This window comes from Rhincodon typus, chromosome 1 (assembly GCF_021869965.1).
Source record: "Rhincodon typus isolate 14 chromosome 1, sRhiTyp1.1, whole genome shotgun sequence".
NCBI classification, from domain to species: domain Eukaryota; kingdom Metazoa; phylum Chordata; class Chondrichthyes; order Orectolobiformes; family Rhincodontidae; genus Rhincodon; species Rhincodon typus.
The window spans coordinates 47459695-47477693 of record NC_063332.1 but is presented as its reverse complement, the minus strand read 5'-3'; the positions used below and the strand labels follow the sequence as shown (position 1 = coordinate 47477693).

The following is a 17999-nucleotide window of genomic DNA, read 5'->3' as shown; positions in this document are numbered from 1 at the left end:
ACTGAACTAGCCATATAAATACAATGGTTCAAGAGAAAGTCAGAGGATAGGAAACCTGCAGCAGGTAATGCACCTCCTAACTCCCAAAGACTCAACCATCTACAGGTTACAAATCAGGAATGGGATGGAATATTCTCCACTTGCTGGGATGGTGCAGCTCCATCAACACTCAAGAAGCTTGACACATTCAGGACAAAGTAGCCCGCTTGACTGACATCATATCCACAAGCATCCAGTCCCTCCACCACTGATGTTCAGTTAGCAGCAGTGTGTACGACCTACAGGATGCACTGCAGAAATTTAACAAGGATCCTTTACACAGCACTGTCCAAACCCACAACCACTTCCATTTAGAAAGATAATGGTAGCAGATACATTGGAACACCAGCACCTGCAAGTTCCCCTCCAGGTGGAATCCAGGTGCCCTTTCATTTCAATGAGACAATGTGGTTACAGGAGACACCCCTAGGAAGCAGGGGTGATAGGAATCGCTATCAATTTGTTGATGGGATGTATGGTGAAGAACTCAGGAGTAAGAAAAATGCAATCACTATGATGGGGTTATACCACAGACCTCCTAATAGCCAGTGGGAGATACAGGAACAGATATGTAGATAGATCATGGAAAATGTAAAAACAACAAGATTGTCAGAGATAGTAGGAACTGCAGATGCTGGAGAATCTGTGATAACAAGGTGTAGAGCTGGATGAACACAGCAGGCCAAGCAGCATCAGAGGAACAGGAAGGCTGACGTTTCGGGCCTAGACCCTTCTTCAGAAGTGGGGGAGGGGAAGGGGGTTCTGAAATAAATAGGGAGAGAGGGGGAGGTGGATAGAAGATGGATAGAGGAGAAGATAGGTGGAGAGGAGACAGACAGGTCAAAGAGGCAGGGGTGGAGCCAGTAAAGGTGAGTGTAGGTGGGGAGGTAGGGAGGGAATAGGTCGGTCCAGGGAGGACGGACAGGTCAAGGGGGTGGGATGAGGTTAGTAGGTAGGAGATGGGGGTGGGGCTTGAGGTGGGAGGAGGGGATAGGTGGGAGGAAGGACAGGTTAGGGAGGCGGGGACAAGTTGGGCTTGTTTTGGGATGCCGTTGGGGGAGGGGAGATTTTGAAGCTTGTGAAGTCCACATTGATTCCATTGGGCTGCAGGATGCCTAAGCGAAATATGAGGTGCTGTTCCTGCAACCTTCGGGTAGCATCATTGTGACACTGCAGGAGGCCCAGGATGGACATGTCGTCTGAGGAATGGGAGGGGGAGTTGAAATGGTTCGCAACTGGGAGGTGCAGTTGTTTAGTGCGAACCGAGCGTAGGTGTTCCGCAAAGCAGTCCCCAAGCCTCCACTTGGTTTCCCCGATGTAGAGGAGGCCACAACGGGAACAGCGGATGCAGTATACCACATTAGCAGATGTGCAGGTGAACATCTGCTTGATGTGGAAAGTCTTCTTGGGGCTTGGGATGGGGGTGAGGGGAGAGGTGTAGGGGCAGGTGTAGCACTTTGTGCGATTGCACGGAAAAGTGCCGGGGGTGGTGGGGCTGGAGGGGAGTGTGGAGCGGACAAGGGAGTCACGGAGAGAGTGGTCCCTCTGGAAAGCAGATAAGGGTGGGAAGGGAAAAATGTCTTTGGTGGTGGGGTCGGATTGCAGATGGCAGAAGTGCCGGAGGATGATGCGTTGGATCCGGAGGTTGGTGGGGTGGTACGTGAGGATGAGGGGGATTCTGTTTTGGTTGTTATTGCGGGGAGGGGTGTGAGGGATGAGTTGCGGGACATGCGGGAGATATGGTCGAGGACGTTCTCGACACTGAGGGGGGGAAGTTGCGGTCCTTGAAAAATGAGGACATCTGAGATGTTCGGGAGTGGAATGCCTCATCCTGGGAGCAGATGCAGCGGAGGCGAAGGAATTGGGAATAGGGGATGGCATTTTTGCAGGAAGGTGGGTGGGAGGAGGTGTATTCTAGTTAGCTGTGGGAGTCGGTAGGCTTGAAATGGATATTGGTTTCCAGGTGGTTGCTAGAGATGGAAACAGAGAGGTTCAGGAAGGAGAGAGAGGTATCAGAGATGGTCCAGGTGAACTTAAGGTTGGGGTGGAAGGTGTTGGTGAAGTGGATGAACCGTTCGAGCTCCTCGTGGGAGAACGAGGCAGCGCCGATACAGTCATCCCCTCCAGCCCCACCACACCCGGCACTTTTCCCTGCAATCGCAGGAAGTGCTACACTTGCCCCTACACCTACCCCCTCACCCCCATCCCAGGCCTCCAGAAGACTTTCCACATCAAGCAGATGTTCACCTGCACATCTGCTAATGTGGTATACTGCATCCGCTGTTCCTGTTGTGGCCTCCTCTACATCGGGGAAACCAAGCGGAGGCTTGGGGACCGCTTTGTGGAACACCTATGCTTGGTTCGCAATAAACAACTGCACCTCCCAGTCGCGAACCATTTCAATTCCCCTTCTCGTTCCTCAGACGACATGTCCATCCTGGGCCTCCTGCAGTGCCACAACGATGCCACCCGAAGGTTGCAGGAACAGCAACTCATATTCCGCTTGGGAACCCTGCAGCCCAATGGTATCAATGTGGACTTCACAAGCTTCAAAATCTCCCCTCCCCCAACCGCATCCCAAAACCAGCCCAGCTCGTCCCCGCCTCCCTAACCTGTCCTTCCTCCCACCTATCCCCTCCTCCCACCTCAAGCCCCACCCCCACCTCCTACCTACTAACCTCATCCCGTCCCCTTGACCTGTCCGTCCTCCCTGGACTGACAAGATTGTCAGAGTGAGTGATTTTAACTTCCCCAATATTGACTGGGATTAGCTTAGTGGGTGCTCTGGTTTCCTCAAATGTTCCTTGATGAAATCATGCTGACTTTTCCCTATTTTACCATGTACTTCCAAGTATTCAGAAATCTCATCCTTCACAGTGGACTCCAAAATCTTACCAACGACTGAGGTCAGGCTAATCGGCCTGTAATTTTCCATCTTTTGCCTTCCTCCCTTTTTAAACAGGGGGGTTACATTAGCAATTTCGCAGTCCTCTGGGACCCTCCCTGACTCCAGTGATTCCTGACAGATCACCACTAACCTCCTCTATCTCTTCAGCTATCTCCTTCAGAACTCTGGGGTGTAGTCCACCTGATCCAGATGATTTATCCACCTTCAGACCTTTCAGTTTTTTTAGCACCTTCTCCTCGGTGATGGTCACCATACTCACCTCTGCACCCCCAACTCTCTTGAATTTTTGGGATGTTACTTGTGTCTTCTACTGTGAAGACTGATGCAAAGTACTTGTTCAATTCCTCCACTATTTCCTTGTTCCCCATTACTACTTCTCCAGTGTCATTTTCCAGCAGCCCAATGTCCACTTTTGCCCCTCTTTTGCCCTTTATATATCTAAAGAAACTCTTGCAATCTTCCTTTATATTACTCGCAAGCTTACTTTCATATTTAATCTTCTCTTTATTTCTTTTTTAGTTGTTCTCTTTTGGTCATTGTAGGCTTCCCAATCCCCTGGCTTCCCACTGCCCTCTGCCACATTATGTTCTCCCTGACTACCCTTGTCAGCCATGGTTGCCTTGTCCTCCCTTTAATATGCTTCTTTTCCCTAGGGATGAATTTTTGCACTGTCTCCTGAATTACTGCCAGAAACTCCTGTTATTGCTGTTTCACTGTCTTTCCTGCTAGGCTCCTCTCCCAGTCAATTCTGGTTAGCTCCTCCCTTAGGCCTCTATAGTTGCCTTTATTCAACCATAATACCGTTACATCTGATTCCAGCTTCTCCCTCTCAAATTGCAGAGTAAATTCAATCATAATATGGTTACTGCCTCCTAAGGGTTCCTTCACCTTAAGCTCCCTTATCAAGTCTGCCACATTGCACAACATGAAATACATTATTGCCTGTTGCCTGGTGGGCTCCATCACAAGCTGCTCCAAAAAGCCATTTCGTAGACATTCCACAAATTCCGTTTCTTGTGATCCACTACCAACAAGATTTTCCCAGTCCATCTGCATATTGAAATCCCCCATGATCACTGTAACCTTGCCTTTCTTACAAACCTTTTCTATTTCCTAGTGTATCTTGTGCCCCAGGTCCTGACTACTGTTTGGAGTCTGTACATAACTCCCACTATGGAATTTTTAAACCTCTGCAGTTTCTCAATTTTACCCACACGGATTCTACATCATCTGACCCCATGTTGTTTCTTGCTATCGATTTAATTTCATTTCTTACTATTTAGGCAACCCCACTCCCTCTGCCCACCTGTCTGTCTTTTTGATAGGATATACCCTTGGATATTTAGCTTCCCAGTCCTGATCCCCTTGCAGCCATGTCTCCATGATGCCCACCACATCATTCCTGCCAATTTCAATCTGCGTCACAAACACATTTACCTTATTTCGTACACTGTGTGCGTTCAGGCACACCACCTTCTATCCTGTATTTACTGTCCCTCTTCTCATAGTCATCCCTTTATCCAGTGTGTTTGAAGTTAGATTCATAACCCTTTCCAAACACGCTGTCCTATTTTGTTTTCTGGAGACTTTAATAACCTCCCCTGAGTTCTCCTTTCCTGTCATTTTTTTCATATTTTTCCTCACAGTGGAATCTACCCCTACAGATGTTAGCCTGCTGCTTTATTCCCCACTGGGGGAAGTTTTACCCTTCCCTTCCTCCCCACTTTCTAGTTTCAAGTCCTGTTGACCAGCCTATTTACCCTTTTCGCTAGAACACTGGTCCCAGCTCGGTTCAGGTGGAGACTGTCCCAACGGTACAGATCCCTCCTGTTTCAGTACTGATGCCAGTGCCCCATGAAAAGGAACCCCTCTTTCCCGCACCACTCTTTTAGCCATGTGTCCACTTCCTTATTCTCACGTCCCTTTGCCAATTAGCACGTGGCTCGGGCAGCAATCCAGAGCTTATAATCCTTGAGGATCTGTTCTTTAATTTAGTTCCTAGTTCCTGATAATCCCCAAACAGGTCCACTTTGCTCATGTTGCCTATGTTGTTTGACCTGATGTGAAGCATAACAAATGGATTCTCCCCCTCCTGTTCCAATATCCTTTCAAGCTGGTCAGAGATGTCCCTCACCCTGGCAGCGGGCAGGCAACACACCATGCGGGACTCTTGATCCTGCTTACAAAGGATGCTACCAATCCCCCTATTATACAGTCCCCAACAACCACTACTACTATTGCTCCCCCTCTTGAATGGCCCACTGTACCATGGAGCAATGGTCAGTTGGCTCATCCTCCCTACAGCCCTTCCTCATCTTCACAGGGAGCAAGTACCTCGTACCTGTTGGACAAGGTCAAGAGCTGAGGCTCCTCTGTTCCTGAAATCAGGATCCCCCTACCTGCCTCACTTACAATCACACCCTGCTGTTCCTGATCACTTACTGAATTTGAAGTACTTAACCTACCAGGTATGACTGCCTCCTGAATCAGAGTGTCCAGGTACCTCTCCCCCTCCCGGATGTACCACAGTGTCCGAAGCTCTGATTCCAGCTCATCAATTCTGAGCCCAAGTTCCTTGAGCAACCAACACTTGTTGCACATGTGGTCATTGCAGTTTGCAATGGGATCTGCCAGCTCCAACATCATAGAGCTGCAGCACATCACGTGTCCAGCCATCTCAACCTGGTTAATTAAGTTATAGTTTTGGAGTGTTGTGTTTATTAGATTTAGGACAGATTTCCTACCAGCCAATCAGGTGACAGCCCTCCTGTGACATCACATTTTTCAGTTTGGTTTCAGTTAGCCCGGCTGTTCCTCCCTCTGAGTCCGCTCCATGGAAACAAGGCCCTTACAGAAAATTACGAGAAAATCAGAAGTCACATGACACCAGGTTATAGTCCAACAGGTTTATTTGAAATTACAAGCTTTCAGAGAGCTCAGAGGGTGCTCTGGTTTCCTCCCACAGTCCAAAGGTGTGCAGGTTTAGTGGATTGGCCATACTAAATTGCCCATAGTGTCCAGGGATGTTTAGGTTAGGTCGATTATCTATGGGAAAAAATGCAAGGTTGCAAGGGATAGAGTGAGTCTGGGTAGGATGCTCCTCAGATAGTCAGTGTGGACTTGTTGGGGTGAATGGCCTGTCTCCACACTGTAGGGATTCTATGGATTAGAGGGTTGTGGGGGCCAGGTTATTGAGAATATTTATGACACAGATAGGTAGGTTCTTAATTGTCAAGAGGATCAAGGGCTACGAGGAGAGAGTGGGAGAATGGGTTTGAGAAACTTATCAGCCATGATTGAATGGTGGAGCAGACTTAATGGGCTGAACGGCCTAATTTCTGCTCCTATTTATTATGGTCTTATAGTCGACTCTTGACCTCTGACGTTCTGGCAAAAATAATCAAAGTTAGTCCAACCTTTCCTTATTGCTAGTACACTCCAATGCAGGCAGCATCCTGGTAAACCTCTTTGGCACCCTGTCCAAAGCTTCCACATCTTTCCTGTGGTGTGGCTTGATAGATAGGTGATTGAGGATATTTCCCTGTCTGGGCAGTTGAGTACTAGTTTAAGAGTAAGGCGTCACCAAATTAGGACTGAGATGAATAGAAATGTCTTCACTCAAAGGGTTGTGAATCTTTGGATGAGTTCTGGAGTTATGGAGAATTTTCAGGACCGAAATAGATAGATTTTTGGACACTAGGAAAGTTAAAGGATTTTGTGAATAGTGTGGAAATGTAGAGTCGAGGTAGAAGATCACCTTAATCTTATTGAATTACAGAAGAAGCTAGAAGGACCAATGATGAACTCATGCTCATATTTCTTGTGTTTTTATGTTCTCTTACAGTCAGAGTGCTGCATCACCTTTTGAGGTTTCCGATGGATAAGATGTGTGTCACCTGATTTATCCGAAGCTACCATTACCGAAATTAAACTCTTGGTGTGTTTTAAAAGAAGGTAGAATGCATGTCTCGATGCAATGAGAACTGCAGAGCTGGCCTATAGAGAGGAGGGGTAGAGGACCATGATGGGAACGCAGTAGCAGCTCAATAACTTCAGGAGAAGGAGAAAATTAGTGGAACAAGGAGGTAGAAGGTTTCAAATGTATGATTCACCTAGAAACTTCCAGAATAACTGGAAGACAAGAGAAAAAATAATGGAATCACTATATGAAATACAAAACTACCCAAAAAAATGGTGCACACATAATTAAAAAAAACACTTTCTGTTTTGTGTCTTTTCTTTTTCTTACCACCTACTTTAAAAATGTGGTTCAACTTACAATTATGACCACTTTGGCTTTGAACAATAATACAAAACAGGTGATAATGAATGTAACAGCCCATTTTATATCTCTGCCAAGTTTTGGTTCCATTAGTATTTAGTCAGTGTAAGAAGTTTTCTTATTAAAATTGTGGTCAAATCTGATTCAGATGATGTTCTCAGTGGTAGCTGAATGTACATAACTAGTTGCAATAAAAATGGAATCCAGATAATAGGGTCATTTGAAACCTCAGGGAATGGCCTGCCCTGTCATTTTGCTAGTCAGCCCAGGTTAGACTCCTATGTTCAGGGCTAATGGCAGAATCAATGAAGTTTCTGTAGTGATGTCAGGGAGCTAGAACTTCAAAGGGCAATGACTACTTACTGCCAGAGGATCCTTTGGGAGGAGAACTTGTGGTTCCTATAAGCATACTCAAAGAAGGAAATGGGACACTACCTCATGTATTCTTTCCCCTACTCAGATTGCTCACTGAAGTTCAAAATGGGAGGCTGTTATGAACAAGTGAAGAGGAAAGTGCAGAACTGCATGAAGGAATCAGCAGAAGACCTGTCTTTGGGTAGATCATAATTACATATTGTCAGAATAAATAAGGCAAAAACCATCCTGGGATTCATTGCTTATTGTAGTCCAGTGCCTCCAACTGAGTATGATTGGAAAAATGCCAGTTTAACAACAGGACTGGTTTGGCAGTGATTCCGTGGGGTATTCATCATGCACGCCAACATATGAAGAATGACCACATGAACGAGATCCTGGAAACTGACTGCTGATATGAAACATCACTCTGGCATGTGTTAACAACTTCAGGAAAGAGGAGAAAGGGAGAAAATAGAAGGGAAGAATTCTCAGTTGATCACTCACAGTGGCAATTGGAAGTTTTAAGCAACAGAAATTTTGTAAAATGAATAGTTTTAGTTGCAATCAGTTTGAAAGCCATTTTCTTCTCCAATATGTAGAAGGAAACCAGTGCAGTGTACATGTACTTGCATGCTGCATGCCTGTTTATAATTATAAGGTTGGCAAGGAAACAGGGGGGTGAGGATTATAAAGACAAGTCCAAAGACAAACACAAAGGCTGAAAAAATAAGTTGGCTTGTGTTCTGCAAAATTTCCAGACATGTGAACAAACATATTTCTCCGTTGAACCAAATGTTTCCCTCAGATAATAACACATTTTTAGTTTTGTGGGTATCTCAGTTTGCAATTGCTATGCCTTCAGTGTGGTACTAATGGAAAGATATTTTCCAGTCTGTGTGTAGATTATGCACATGTTTGAGCCCAGACTAAACGGTACTTTTAGTGTCTGATACATGAAACTAAATTCTACATGAGAGCCCGTTTTAAGTCAGGGCAGAATCAGTTCTTGTGTTGGCATCTTGATTACAATATAAAAGCGGCTTTAAATTCTAAGCCTCACTGTAACATTCAATCCCTGACTCCTGCATGATCTGCAGCTTGGAAAGGGAATCAGGAGACAAAAAGATCCCTGCAGTTTTGTAACTGGTGAAGTGCAAAGGGGTGGAGGGAGGTCTCCAAATGTGCTAGAGTATATTCAGGGCAAAGAAGGCTCATGTTTTTCTTGTGGGACCTGCAGAATTAAGCAAAGCTATTCTATAGCATTTTAACTGCATCCTGTCCACCTTGATTCTGCCAGGCAGGGGGAGGTATTTAAAATCAGAGCTGTGTTCTTTACAGTCCAGAGTACCAATGCCAGCTGATCAGATTTTAACACAGAAAGTAATGCACTTGAGGGTGGATATTGCTGCTGAACAATTTTGGCACCAATTGAGTAAACAATTAGGGAGCAAGTAGAAATTATATGGGGAATGGAATAAAATCAAGGTCCATGTTCAGATATGCATTTCCTGAGATTGAAACAGATTGATAGGCAGTGTGAGAAAATAACTTTGTGCTTGAAGAGATCTGTAAACATTTTTTAGATTGAATCCTCACAGTGTGGAAACAGGCCATGCAGCCCAACAAGTCCACACCAACCCTCCAAAGAGTATCCCACCCAGACCCATCTCCCTCCTCTATCCCATGGCTAACATATCTAACCTACACATCCCTGAACACTATGGGCAATTCAGCCTGGCCAATTGACCTGACATGCACATTTTTGGACCATGGGAGGAAACCAGAGCACCTGGTGGAACCCACTCAGACATGGGGAGAATGTGCAAACTCCACACAGTCACCTGAGGCAGGAATTGAACCCAGGTCCTTGGTACTGTGAGGCAGCAGTGCTAACCACCAAGCCACTGTGCAGCCCTGAAATGTTTAGTTTTTATTATTGATTGCATTTTCCCTCCTTTATACTAACAAGCACACATTACACACAAACATTAATTTGGCCAGGAATTTTAACTGGAACCAAAACTGGGGGTTAATTTGTCGGACTGTTGGCTGACCTGGTTCTTGTTGGCTTGAGACCTGAGCCAAACCTGGCTTCAGATTTCAGTTAGATGCTGCCAACCTTTAAACCAACCTTAAAGCCAATTGTGTGCAATGCTGCAACTCAACAATTTGGGGACTGAGTAACGGTTTGGATCTTATTGGTATCTGTGGAGAGAAATTAGAGTTAATATTTCGGGTCACTTGTCTTGAAACTTTAACTCTGATTTCTCTCCACAGATGCTGCCAGACTTGCTGAAAGTTTCCAGAAATTTCTGTTTTTGTTTCTGATTTCCAGCATCCACAGTTCTTTCGGTCGTTATTTGAATCTTATTGAGCTGGCCTGTAGGTTGAGCTGAGAGGGAAGGTGGTTATGTGGTGGTAATGTCACTGGATTAGGAATCCAATAAACCCAGGCTAATGCTCTGAGAACATGGGTTCATATCTTGCCATGGCAGATGGTGAAATTGGAATTCAATAGGGAAAAAAAGCTGCAATGAATAGCTAGTCTAATGATGACCATGTAATCACCGCTGATTTTTTTTTTACAACAACCAGATTCACTAATGTACCCTTTAGGGAAAGAAACTGTTATCCTCTAGACCCATAACAATGTGGTTGATTCTTAACCACCTTCGAGGTAACTAGGGATGGGAATCCAGTGTTTGCCTAGGCAGTGTTGCCACATCTCATGAATGAATTTCTTAAAAAATGCAATCTAGTTGGGGCTGGGAGCATGGATTTTGTCTCAGGAGGCTCCCACAAACAAGAACTCAAAATTTGCTCATGTTTACATGAGTGGCTTTAGTGATCTCCTGGAGATCCATAGCTGGTAACATGTGCACAACATGTTTGCCAATTATTTGAACCTGAATCATATATTCAGGCCCCTATACTCGAACTTGATTTTAATATTTAGCAGCTTATGGGTTATTTCAGGCAGATGTCCTGAACGTGGTTGAACCCAATAATGCATTACTGAAAATGGCATTAAAGTTTGTGATGGAATGGAAATACTATAGTAGAAAATCTGGTATATCTGACTAAACTCTATGACCCATCAAGCCTGCTCCACCATTCAATAAGGTCATGGCTGATCTTTAACCTCAACTCCACTTTCACTACCTACTTCCTACATCCTTTGGAGACCTGAGAGTCTATCCTAACCTTAAATACATTCAAAGATGGAGCATCCACAATCCTTGGTGCATAGGCTGGTGGGAGGAGGAAGGGAAAATTGTGTAGAAAATTCTAAATAGTCACAACCCTCTGCATGAAATTTCTTGTCACCTCAGTCCTAACTGATCATCCCCTTGGTCTGAGTTGGTGCCTCTTGTTTCAGATTCCGTCACCAGCAGAAACAACCTCCCACCACCTCTTCCCTCAGCCCACAGAAACTTCCCTGTTTAAATGAGGTCACTACTTATTCTTTTTATGAAGAGAGATTGGGCGGTTTAGGCTTATATTCTCTAATGTTTAGAAGGATGAGTGGAGATCTAATAGACGTATGTAAGATGCTAAAGAGGATTGACAAAGTAGATGTAGAAAGAATATTTCCTCATGGGCAATCTAGAATGAGAGGTCATAGTTTTAGGATAATGGGTAGTAGATTTAATGCAGAGACAAAGAGAAATTACTTCTCTCAAAAGTGTCTTGATTCTGTGGAATTCACTACCCCCTAGAATACATTGGATGCCGAGACATTGAATGCATTTAAGGAGGAGATTGATCTTTAATGAGTAATGTGATGAGTGGTTTCCGGGAATGGGCAGGAAGGTGGAGCTGATGCTCATGCTGAAATGAGATCAGCTTTTATCGTATTGAATGGTTGAGCAGGCGTGAGGGGCTGAATTGCCTTCTCCTGCTCCTAGTGGTCAAGTTCTATTGTTCCATCTTCTAAACTGCTGGAAGTATGAGCCCAAATTACCCAGTTTTTCATAATAGATTAATGCTACCGTCCTGGATATCAATCTAGTGCACCTTTGCTATGCTGCGTCTAATTCAAATATATCCTTCCTTAAATGTGGAGATCAAAGCTGCACACAGTATTCCAAATGTGGCCTTACCAAGGCCTTTTACAACTGGGGCAAGACTTCTTTTCTTTTGTACTCCAGTCCCCTTGCTTTACAGTCACACACATGAATTTATCCAGATCAAACTAGACCATTTGATTGGCACCTGTTTATAAATATCCACTCCCTCCATCATTGACGGTCAGTAGCATTAGTGTGTACTATTTACAAGATGCACTGCAGAAATTCACCAAAGGTCCTTTTCAGTACCTTCCAAACTCACAACAACTTCCATCTAGAAGGACAAAAATAGTAGATATATGGGAACACCACCACCTGCAAGCTCTCCTCAAAGCCATTCACCATCCAGATTGGAAATATATCGCCATTCCTTCACTGTCACTGGATCAAAATCCTGAAATTCCACAGGCTCACTGTGGGTTAACCCACAGTACATGGATTGCAGTGGTTCAAGAAGGCAGCTCACTGCCACCTTCTCAAGGGCAACTAGGGATAAGAAATAAATGCCAGCCCAGCCAGCAATGCCCAATTTGCAAGAATGAATTTTAAAAAGATTCTAGCAATTTACGGATGACAGATGTCAGTACATCTTGATTTTTTTTCACTCCCTCCTGCCTTGAATAGTGTTCTAACATTTGGGGACTTTCAGTTGCTGAGACCTATTGATAATATAAGTAAGTTTGGAAAAATCATGGCCAGCACATTCACTGTAGTTACCTCTTTTGGAAATGCAGGGTGTCTAAAATACTCCCAATCCTCAGGCTTACAATTCTTTGTAACATTACATGTTGCTATAAGGAGACAAGAAGTCTCAGATCATTATTTCCAACTTTGCATGTGATTTTGCTGTTGGGCAGCATTTATTAAACAATCTAGATTGTGCTAATAAATATGTCAGAAATCAATTTAAGATGATAAGTTAGGCTAGGAGTATGATGCATTTATGTCTGCTGTAAACTACATACATAAACAAACTTTTTCAATGCCGAGCCACTCTTGGTGGCGGACATTGAAATCCCCCACCTAGAGTACATTTTACGCCCTTGCTACCCTCAGTGCTTCCTCCAAGTGTTGTTCAACATGGAGGAGTACCAATTCATCACCCGAGGGACGATGGTATGTGGCAATGAGCAGGAGGTTTCCTCCCCTATATTTAACCTGAAGCCATGAGACTTCATGGGGTCTGGAGTCAATGTTGAGGACACCTCAAACAACACCCTTCTGGCTGTATATCACTGTGCCACCACCTCTGCTGGGTCTGTCATATCAATGGGGCAGGACATATCCAAAGATGGTGATGGTGGTGTCCGGGACATTGTGTGTAAGGTATTATTCCTTGAGTATGACTATGTCGGGCTGTTGCTTGACTAGTCTGTGAGACAGCTCTCCCAATTTTGGCACTAAGCCCCAGATGTCGTAAGGAGGACTTTGCAGGGTCGACAGGGCTGTTTCTGCTGTTGTCTTTTCCACCGCCTAGGTTGATGCGAAGAGGTCCATCTGGTCTCATTTATTTGTTGAGACTTCGCACACACGCAAAATAAAACTAAACATCAAAGAAGTCTACTTCTTGTAAAATACAATATTAAAAAAAATAAATTGTTTAAAAGTTCACCTATGTTTTTTGAGATTCACTAGGTTCTATCTAAATGCGGAAGCTAGACAGTGCTGGGAACTTCAGAGTCCCTGCACCAACAAGCTTCTGCCTATAAGTGAAAGCCTTCAGCATGAGTTCAGAACGACAGTCTGATGAAGAAAAAGGTTTTAGTGGCAAACAGAGCATTTTGGGAAGCAGGCTGGGAGGCAGGCCTGGGGTAAGGACAGAGGGTAGCAATTCCAGAGGGAACAAAGTCAGGGGGAGAAAGTGGGGGAATGAAGCGGGTGACACAACATTGTAAAGCTGATACTGCAAACATAATGCAAGGATACAAGCCTTAAAACCACGCTGTTAAAATGATTTAAAGTAAGGACGTTCTGTAAGCCTCTTCCTTCCATCTCCTACAGTTGGACGGATGAATCCTTTCTGCTAAGACTTTATTTTTCAATAGAATGTATTTCTATTATTTGCTTCCTTAAATATTTCCTACCGTTTGTTGATTTCCATACCTTTTAGTCTATTTAGCCAATAAACCTGAGCCAGCTCTCCTGTCAAACCTATGTAATTGGTTTTAAGGTTCTTGTTGATGATTGGAGTAAGTTAATCTCAAACTTAATATGAATTTCAACTGTAATATAGCTGGCATTTAAATATAAGGAGTCTCCTCAGAAATGAGGAGGAATTTTTGATTAATCTTTGGGATTATTTTCCCCAGAGGGTAATAGAGGCTGCATCATTGAATATATTAATGACTGAGTTAGACAGATATTTGATTTCAATGAAGCAATATGTTATGGGAGGAGGGAGGGCAGGCAGGACAAAAGACTACAATCTAATTCAATCTCGGTACAGGATCACGGTGTTGAATAGTCTACTATCACATCAATTTCCTATGATCTTATTTCGTAGCAGCTTTTTTAACTTTCAGGTGACTAATTAATCCTGCCTCATTACACATTATCACATCTAAATTAGCTTTATCCCAAGTTGGTTCCACAATGCATTGTTCCAGGAAACTATCACAAAGTTATTCTACAAGTTCAAGTTCCAGATCCCTCTTGCCAATTTGACTTCTGCTGTGTACATGATAATTAACTAAATCATTATTAAATTGCCTTTGTTACAATCTCTAATCATTTCTGTTTGAAGCTTTGCCCAGCATAACAACAGTTAGAAAACCACCAGCAGTTTCTGACCCTTGCTATTGTTAATCTCCACCTATGCTTATTCTACTTCCTAACCTTCTGAATCTTTCTCACTGATATCCTCAATCACATTATTTGTTGTGGACTACCTTCCTACTTTGTAATTCTGCCTTTTTATCAAATTGTGCTATGTCTGGAATAATTATTTTGCAAACTTAGTTACAAACCTGTTACTTTGTTGCTGAAGTAGCAATTAGATTTAAACTACTTACCTCTATATTTGTCATTAGTTCATGTATTTTCTTGCAGATGTTTTGTGAATTCAGGTAAAGAAGCTTTAATGTATTTTTTTTTAAGGTCTTAGTGAAAATTTGTAGCTCGGGTTGTGGATGCAGTTGTTTGTCAGCTCACCGAGCTGGCTATTCTGTGATGTGCAGACGTTTTGTTAACTTTCTAGGCAACATCATTAGTGCGAGCTCTAATCGAAACATTGGTGTTCTGCTTCCTTCCGAATTTATATGGTCCTCTGGTGTGATGGTCTTGTTGCTTCCAGTTCTGTTGTTTTAGCAGCAGTCTGTATACAGGGTCTATTTCTATGTGCTTGTTAATGGAATCCCAGGCTTCCAGAAATTCTACGGACTCCCCAAGATACCACTCAGATCAATAGTCTCCTTACCTGGCACACCTACACACAAGTTGCGAGAGAATTACAATGTAGACACAAGCACCTGATTAGCGGATCCCCACACTCAATCCATTTGGCCGAGGAATTTCTCACACAGCTCAAGGGCACAAAAATTGAAGAGGATGAAATCATGATCACCTTCGACATTACAGCACTATCTACGTCCATTGACACACTGTTAGCCAGAGAGACACTAGCCACACGACTAGACAGACCAGGAGCACCGACCCCGAACACTAGCAACAACATCAGCAAGGACAGCTGACTGAAACATTTATGCCTCACAACGCACTTTACATTCAATGTACAGATATACAAACAGATCAACGGCACACCGATGAGATCACCCATCTTCAGTTTCATCGTGGAAGCAATGATGCAGAGATTGGAACACACAGTCCTTCCTATAATCCAACTGAAAATATGGGTAAGATACGTGGACGACACAATTGTAATCATCAAATGCACAAAAGTAGAAGAAACCCACCAACTCATCAACAACACCTTTGCAAACATAAAATTCATTAGAGAGGAAGAAAACAACAAACAGCTCCCGTTCTTAGATGTAATGATAGAGAGACTGACTAACAGCGAATTCTGGACACGAGTGTACAGGAAGGCCGCACATACGGAGCAAATCCTTAACTTCCATAGCAACCACCCTACCATACACAAACAGAGCTGCATCAAGACATATTTAAACAAGTTGCATCACACTGCAACACCCGAAGAATGGAAGAGGAACACTTACACAAAGTTTACACCAACAATGGATACCCAAGAACTTTCGTCTGCAGATGCCTACAAAACGAACGAAAGTCAGAGGACGTGGTACAATAGAAGACATTAGCAACACTACCCTACATCAAAAATATATCAGAAATGACTACCAGACTCCTAAGACGCAAAAGATCATAATTGCCCACAAACCTACAACAACACTACGCCAAATGTTATCAAAGACTAAAGACCCCGTACTGACAATAAACAAGACCAACGTGATATACAGAATATCATGCAGCGAGTGCAATAAACATTACATTGGACAAACAGGGAGGAAACTGATGACCAGGTTACATGAACCCCAGCCAGTGGTAAAAAGACACGGCCAATATTCACTTGTCTCAATACCCACAGACAATGAGGGCTATCAGTTTGACTGGGACAAGGTGGCTATACTGGGACAAGCGAACATCAGACATGCAAGGGAATTTCTGGAAGCCTGGTTCTGAACACAGGACTCCATTAACAAACACATAGAAATAGACCCCGTATACAGACTGGTGCTAAAACAACAGAATCGGAAGCGAAAAGACCATCACACCACAGGATCATATAAATCCAGAAGGAAGCAGAACACCAACTCTTCGATTAGAGGTCGCACTGATGATGTGGCCTAGAAGGATAATGAAAAGTCTGCACACCACAGAATAACCAGCTCGCTGAGCTAATGAACAACTGCATATATTTAATGTAATTTTCTTCCCCAAATATTTCTTTGGCAGCACACAAACTAGAATTGGAATGATACAGAGAAGATTAGAACGGCCCTTATGCAATGATGACATGCAAATTTGTGAAGCACTCCATATTTTAGGCCCGCTTGTGGTCCAGTGGTAGTGTCGCTACCCCAGACTGGGAGGCCCAGTCGAATTCCACCTGCTCCAAAGGTGTGTAATAAAATCTCTGAATAGGTTGATTAGAAAAACAGATTAAATTTAGAAAAGGGCCTTATATGTTGATGCATTATTACTATTAAACTCTTTCTCCCTTCCTGTTCCACTCTACCTACCTTTTCCACCTGGATATATTGGTCTATTTTCTCAACTTTTCCTTGGAGATTTTTAAATTTCCTTTCAGATGACCATTCTCCCTGCACTCCCCCCACCAAAGTCCTATCCATAAATGTCCTTACACAATTTGTCCAGACACTGGTCCCAGCCTAGTTTAAGAGGAAATGATTCCTCTTCCCTGAGTATTGTTCCCAGTATCCCATAAATTCAAATCTTCTCACAATGCACTTTGAGTCACACGTTTGAAGACCTAAACACAAATAGAGATTGCTGAAAAAGCTCAGCAGGTCTGACAACATCTGTGAAGAAAAATTAGAGTTAACGTTTCGGGTCAAATGACCTTTCCTCAGAATTGAGTTCTTTTGGTTTTCATTTAAAATCCTAATCTACATGGCCCTATGTCAATTGGCTTGTGATCGGGTAACACTAGAGATTATCATCATAAAGTCTACATTTTAATTTTGACACAACTTCTCAAATTCTCTCTGCAGACAATCTTTTATAATTCCCTCCTGCTCAAAATTTATCTCCAGCCAAGTTAAATTTCTTCCCATGACTTTTGATAGTTCAAACTGTGATATTTTAGCAATCCATAAATGGAGCATTATTCCCTCATAGGTTTAAAACCCTGCTTCACTGTATTTTCATCCATTTAATAGATTGGAAGCAGCTGGCCTTGCAGAATGCTGCATGTAGCTTCAGTGTCACTCCATGATTGGCTGTCAGAAGACCAACCGTATGCTGGATAAAGTTGGGTCACTTCCAGTTATTGTGGTGGAATAACACGCACGCTGCTCCATCTAGTGGCATGATTGAGAACTGCCAAAAAGGATGCATAGCTTTCAGAAATGCTCAGCATCTGCTGAGCGAAAAACAGTTAATGCTTCAGCACTATGACTTTTATTAGAATTGGAAGAAGTTAGATATCTAACAGGCTTTAAACAAGTTCAGGTGCAGGGAAGATGCAAGAGGTGGGGTGGAGGGAAAGTCAAAAGGGAATGTCCATGAGAGATGGGAGGAAATAAAAACTGGATAACAAAGTGTAGAGATGGAGGAACACAGCAGGCCAGGCAGCATCAGAGGAGCAGGAAAGCTGACGTTTCGGGTCTGGACCCTTCTTCAGAAA

At 43.5% G+C, this 17999-nt stretch overlaps 1 protein-coding gene and 1 non-coding gene across 2 annotated transcripts in view; one reads left to right on the top strand and one right to left on the bottom strand.

The window, feature by feature from the left end:
* Positions 1 to 15827: 15827 nt before the first annotated feature.
* The window catches only part of LOC125487110 (tropomyosin alpha-1 chain-like), a 9621-nt gene continuing 7449 nt past the window's right edge, over positions 15828 to 17999 (bottom strand). The window contains exon 3 of the mRNA XM_048617554.1: positions 15828 to 15881. Coding sequence (XP_048473511.1) covers positions 15828 to 15881 — 54 coding nt within the window. The remainder of the gene's footprint in view (positions 15882 to 17999) is intronic.
* On the top strand, positions 16574 to 16676 carry LOC125484965. Its single transcript, XR_007263752.1, has one exon. It is a non-coding gene; the product is annotated as a U6 spliceosomal RNA (small nuclear RNA).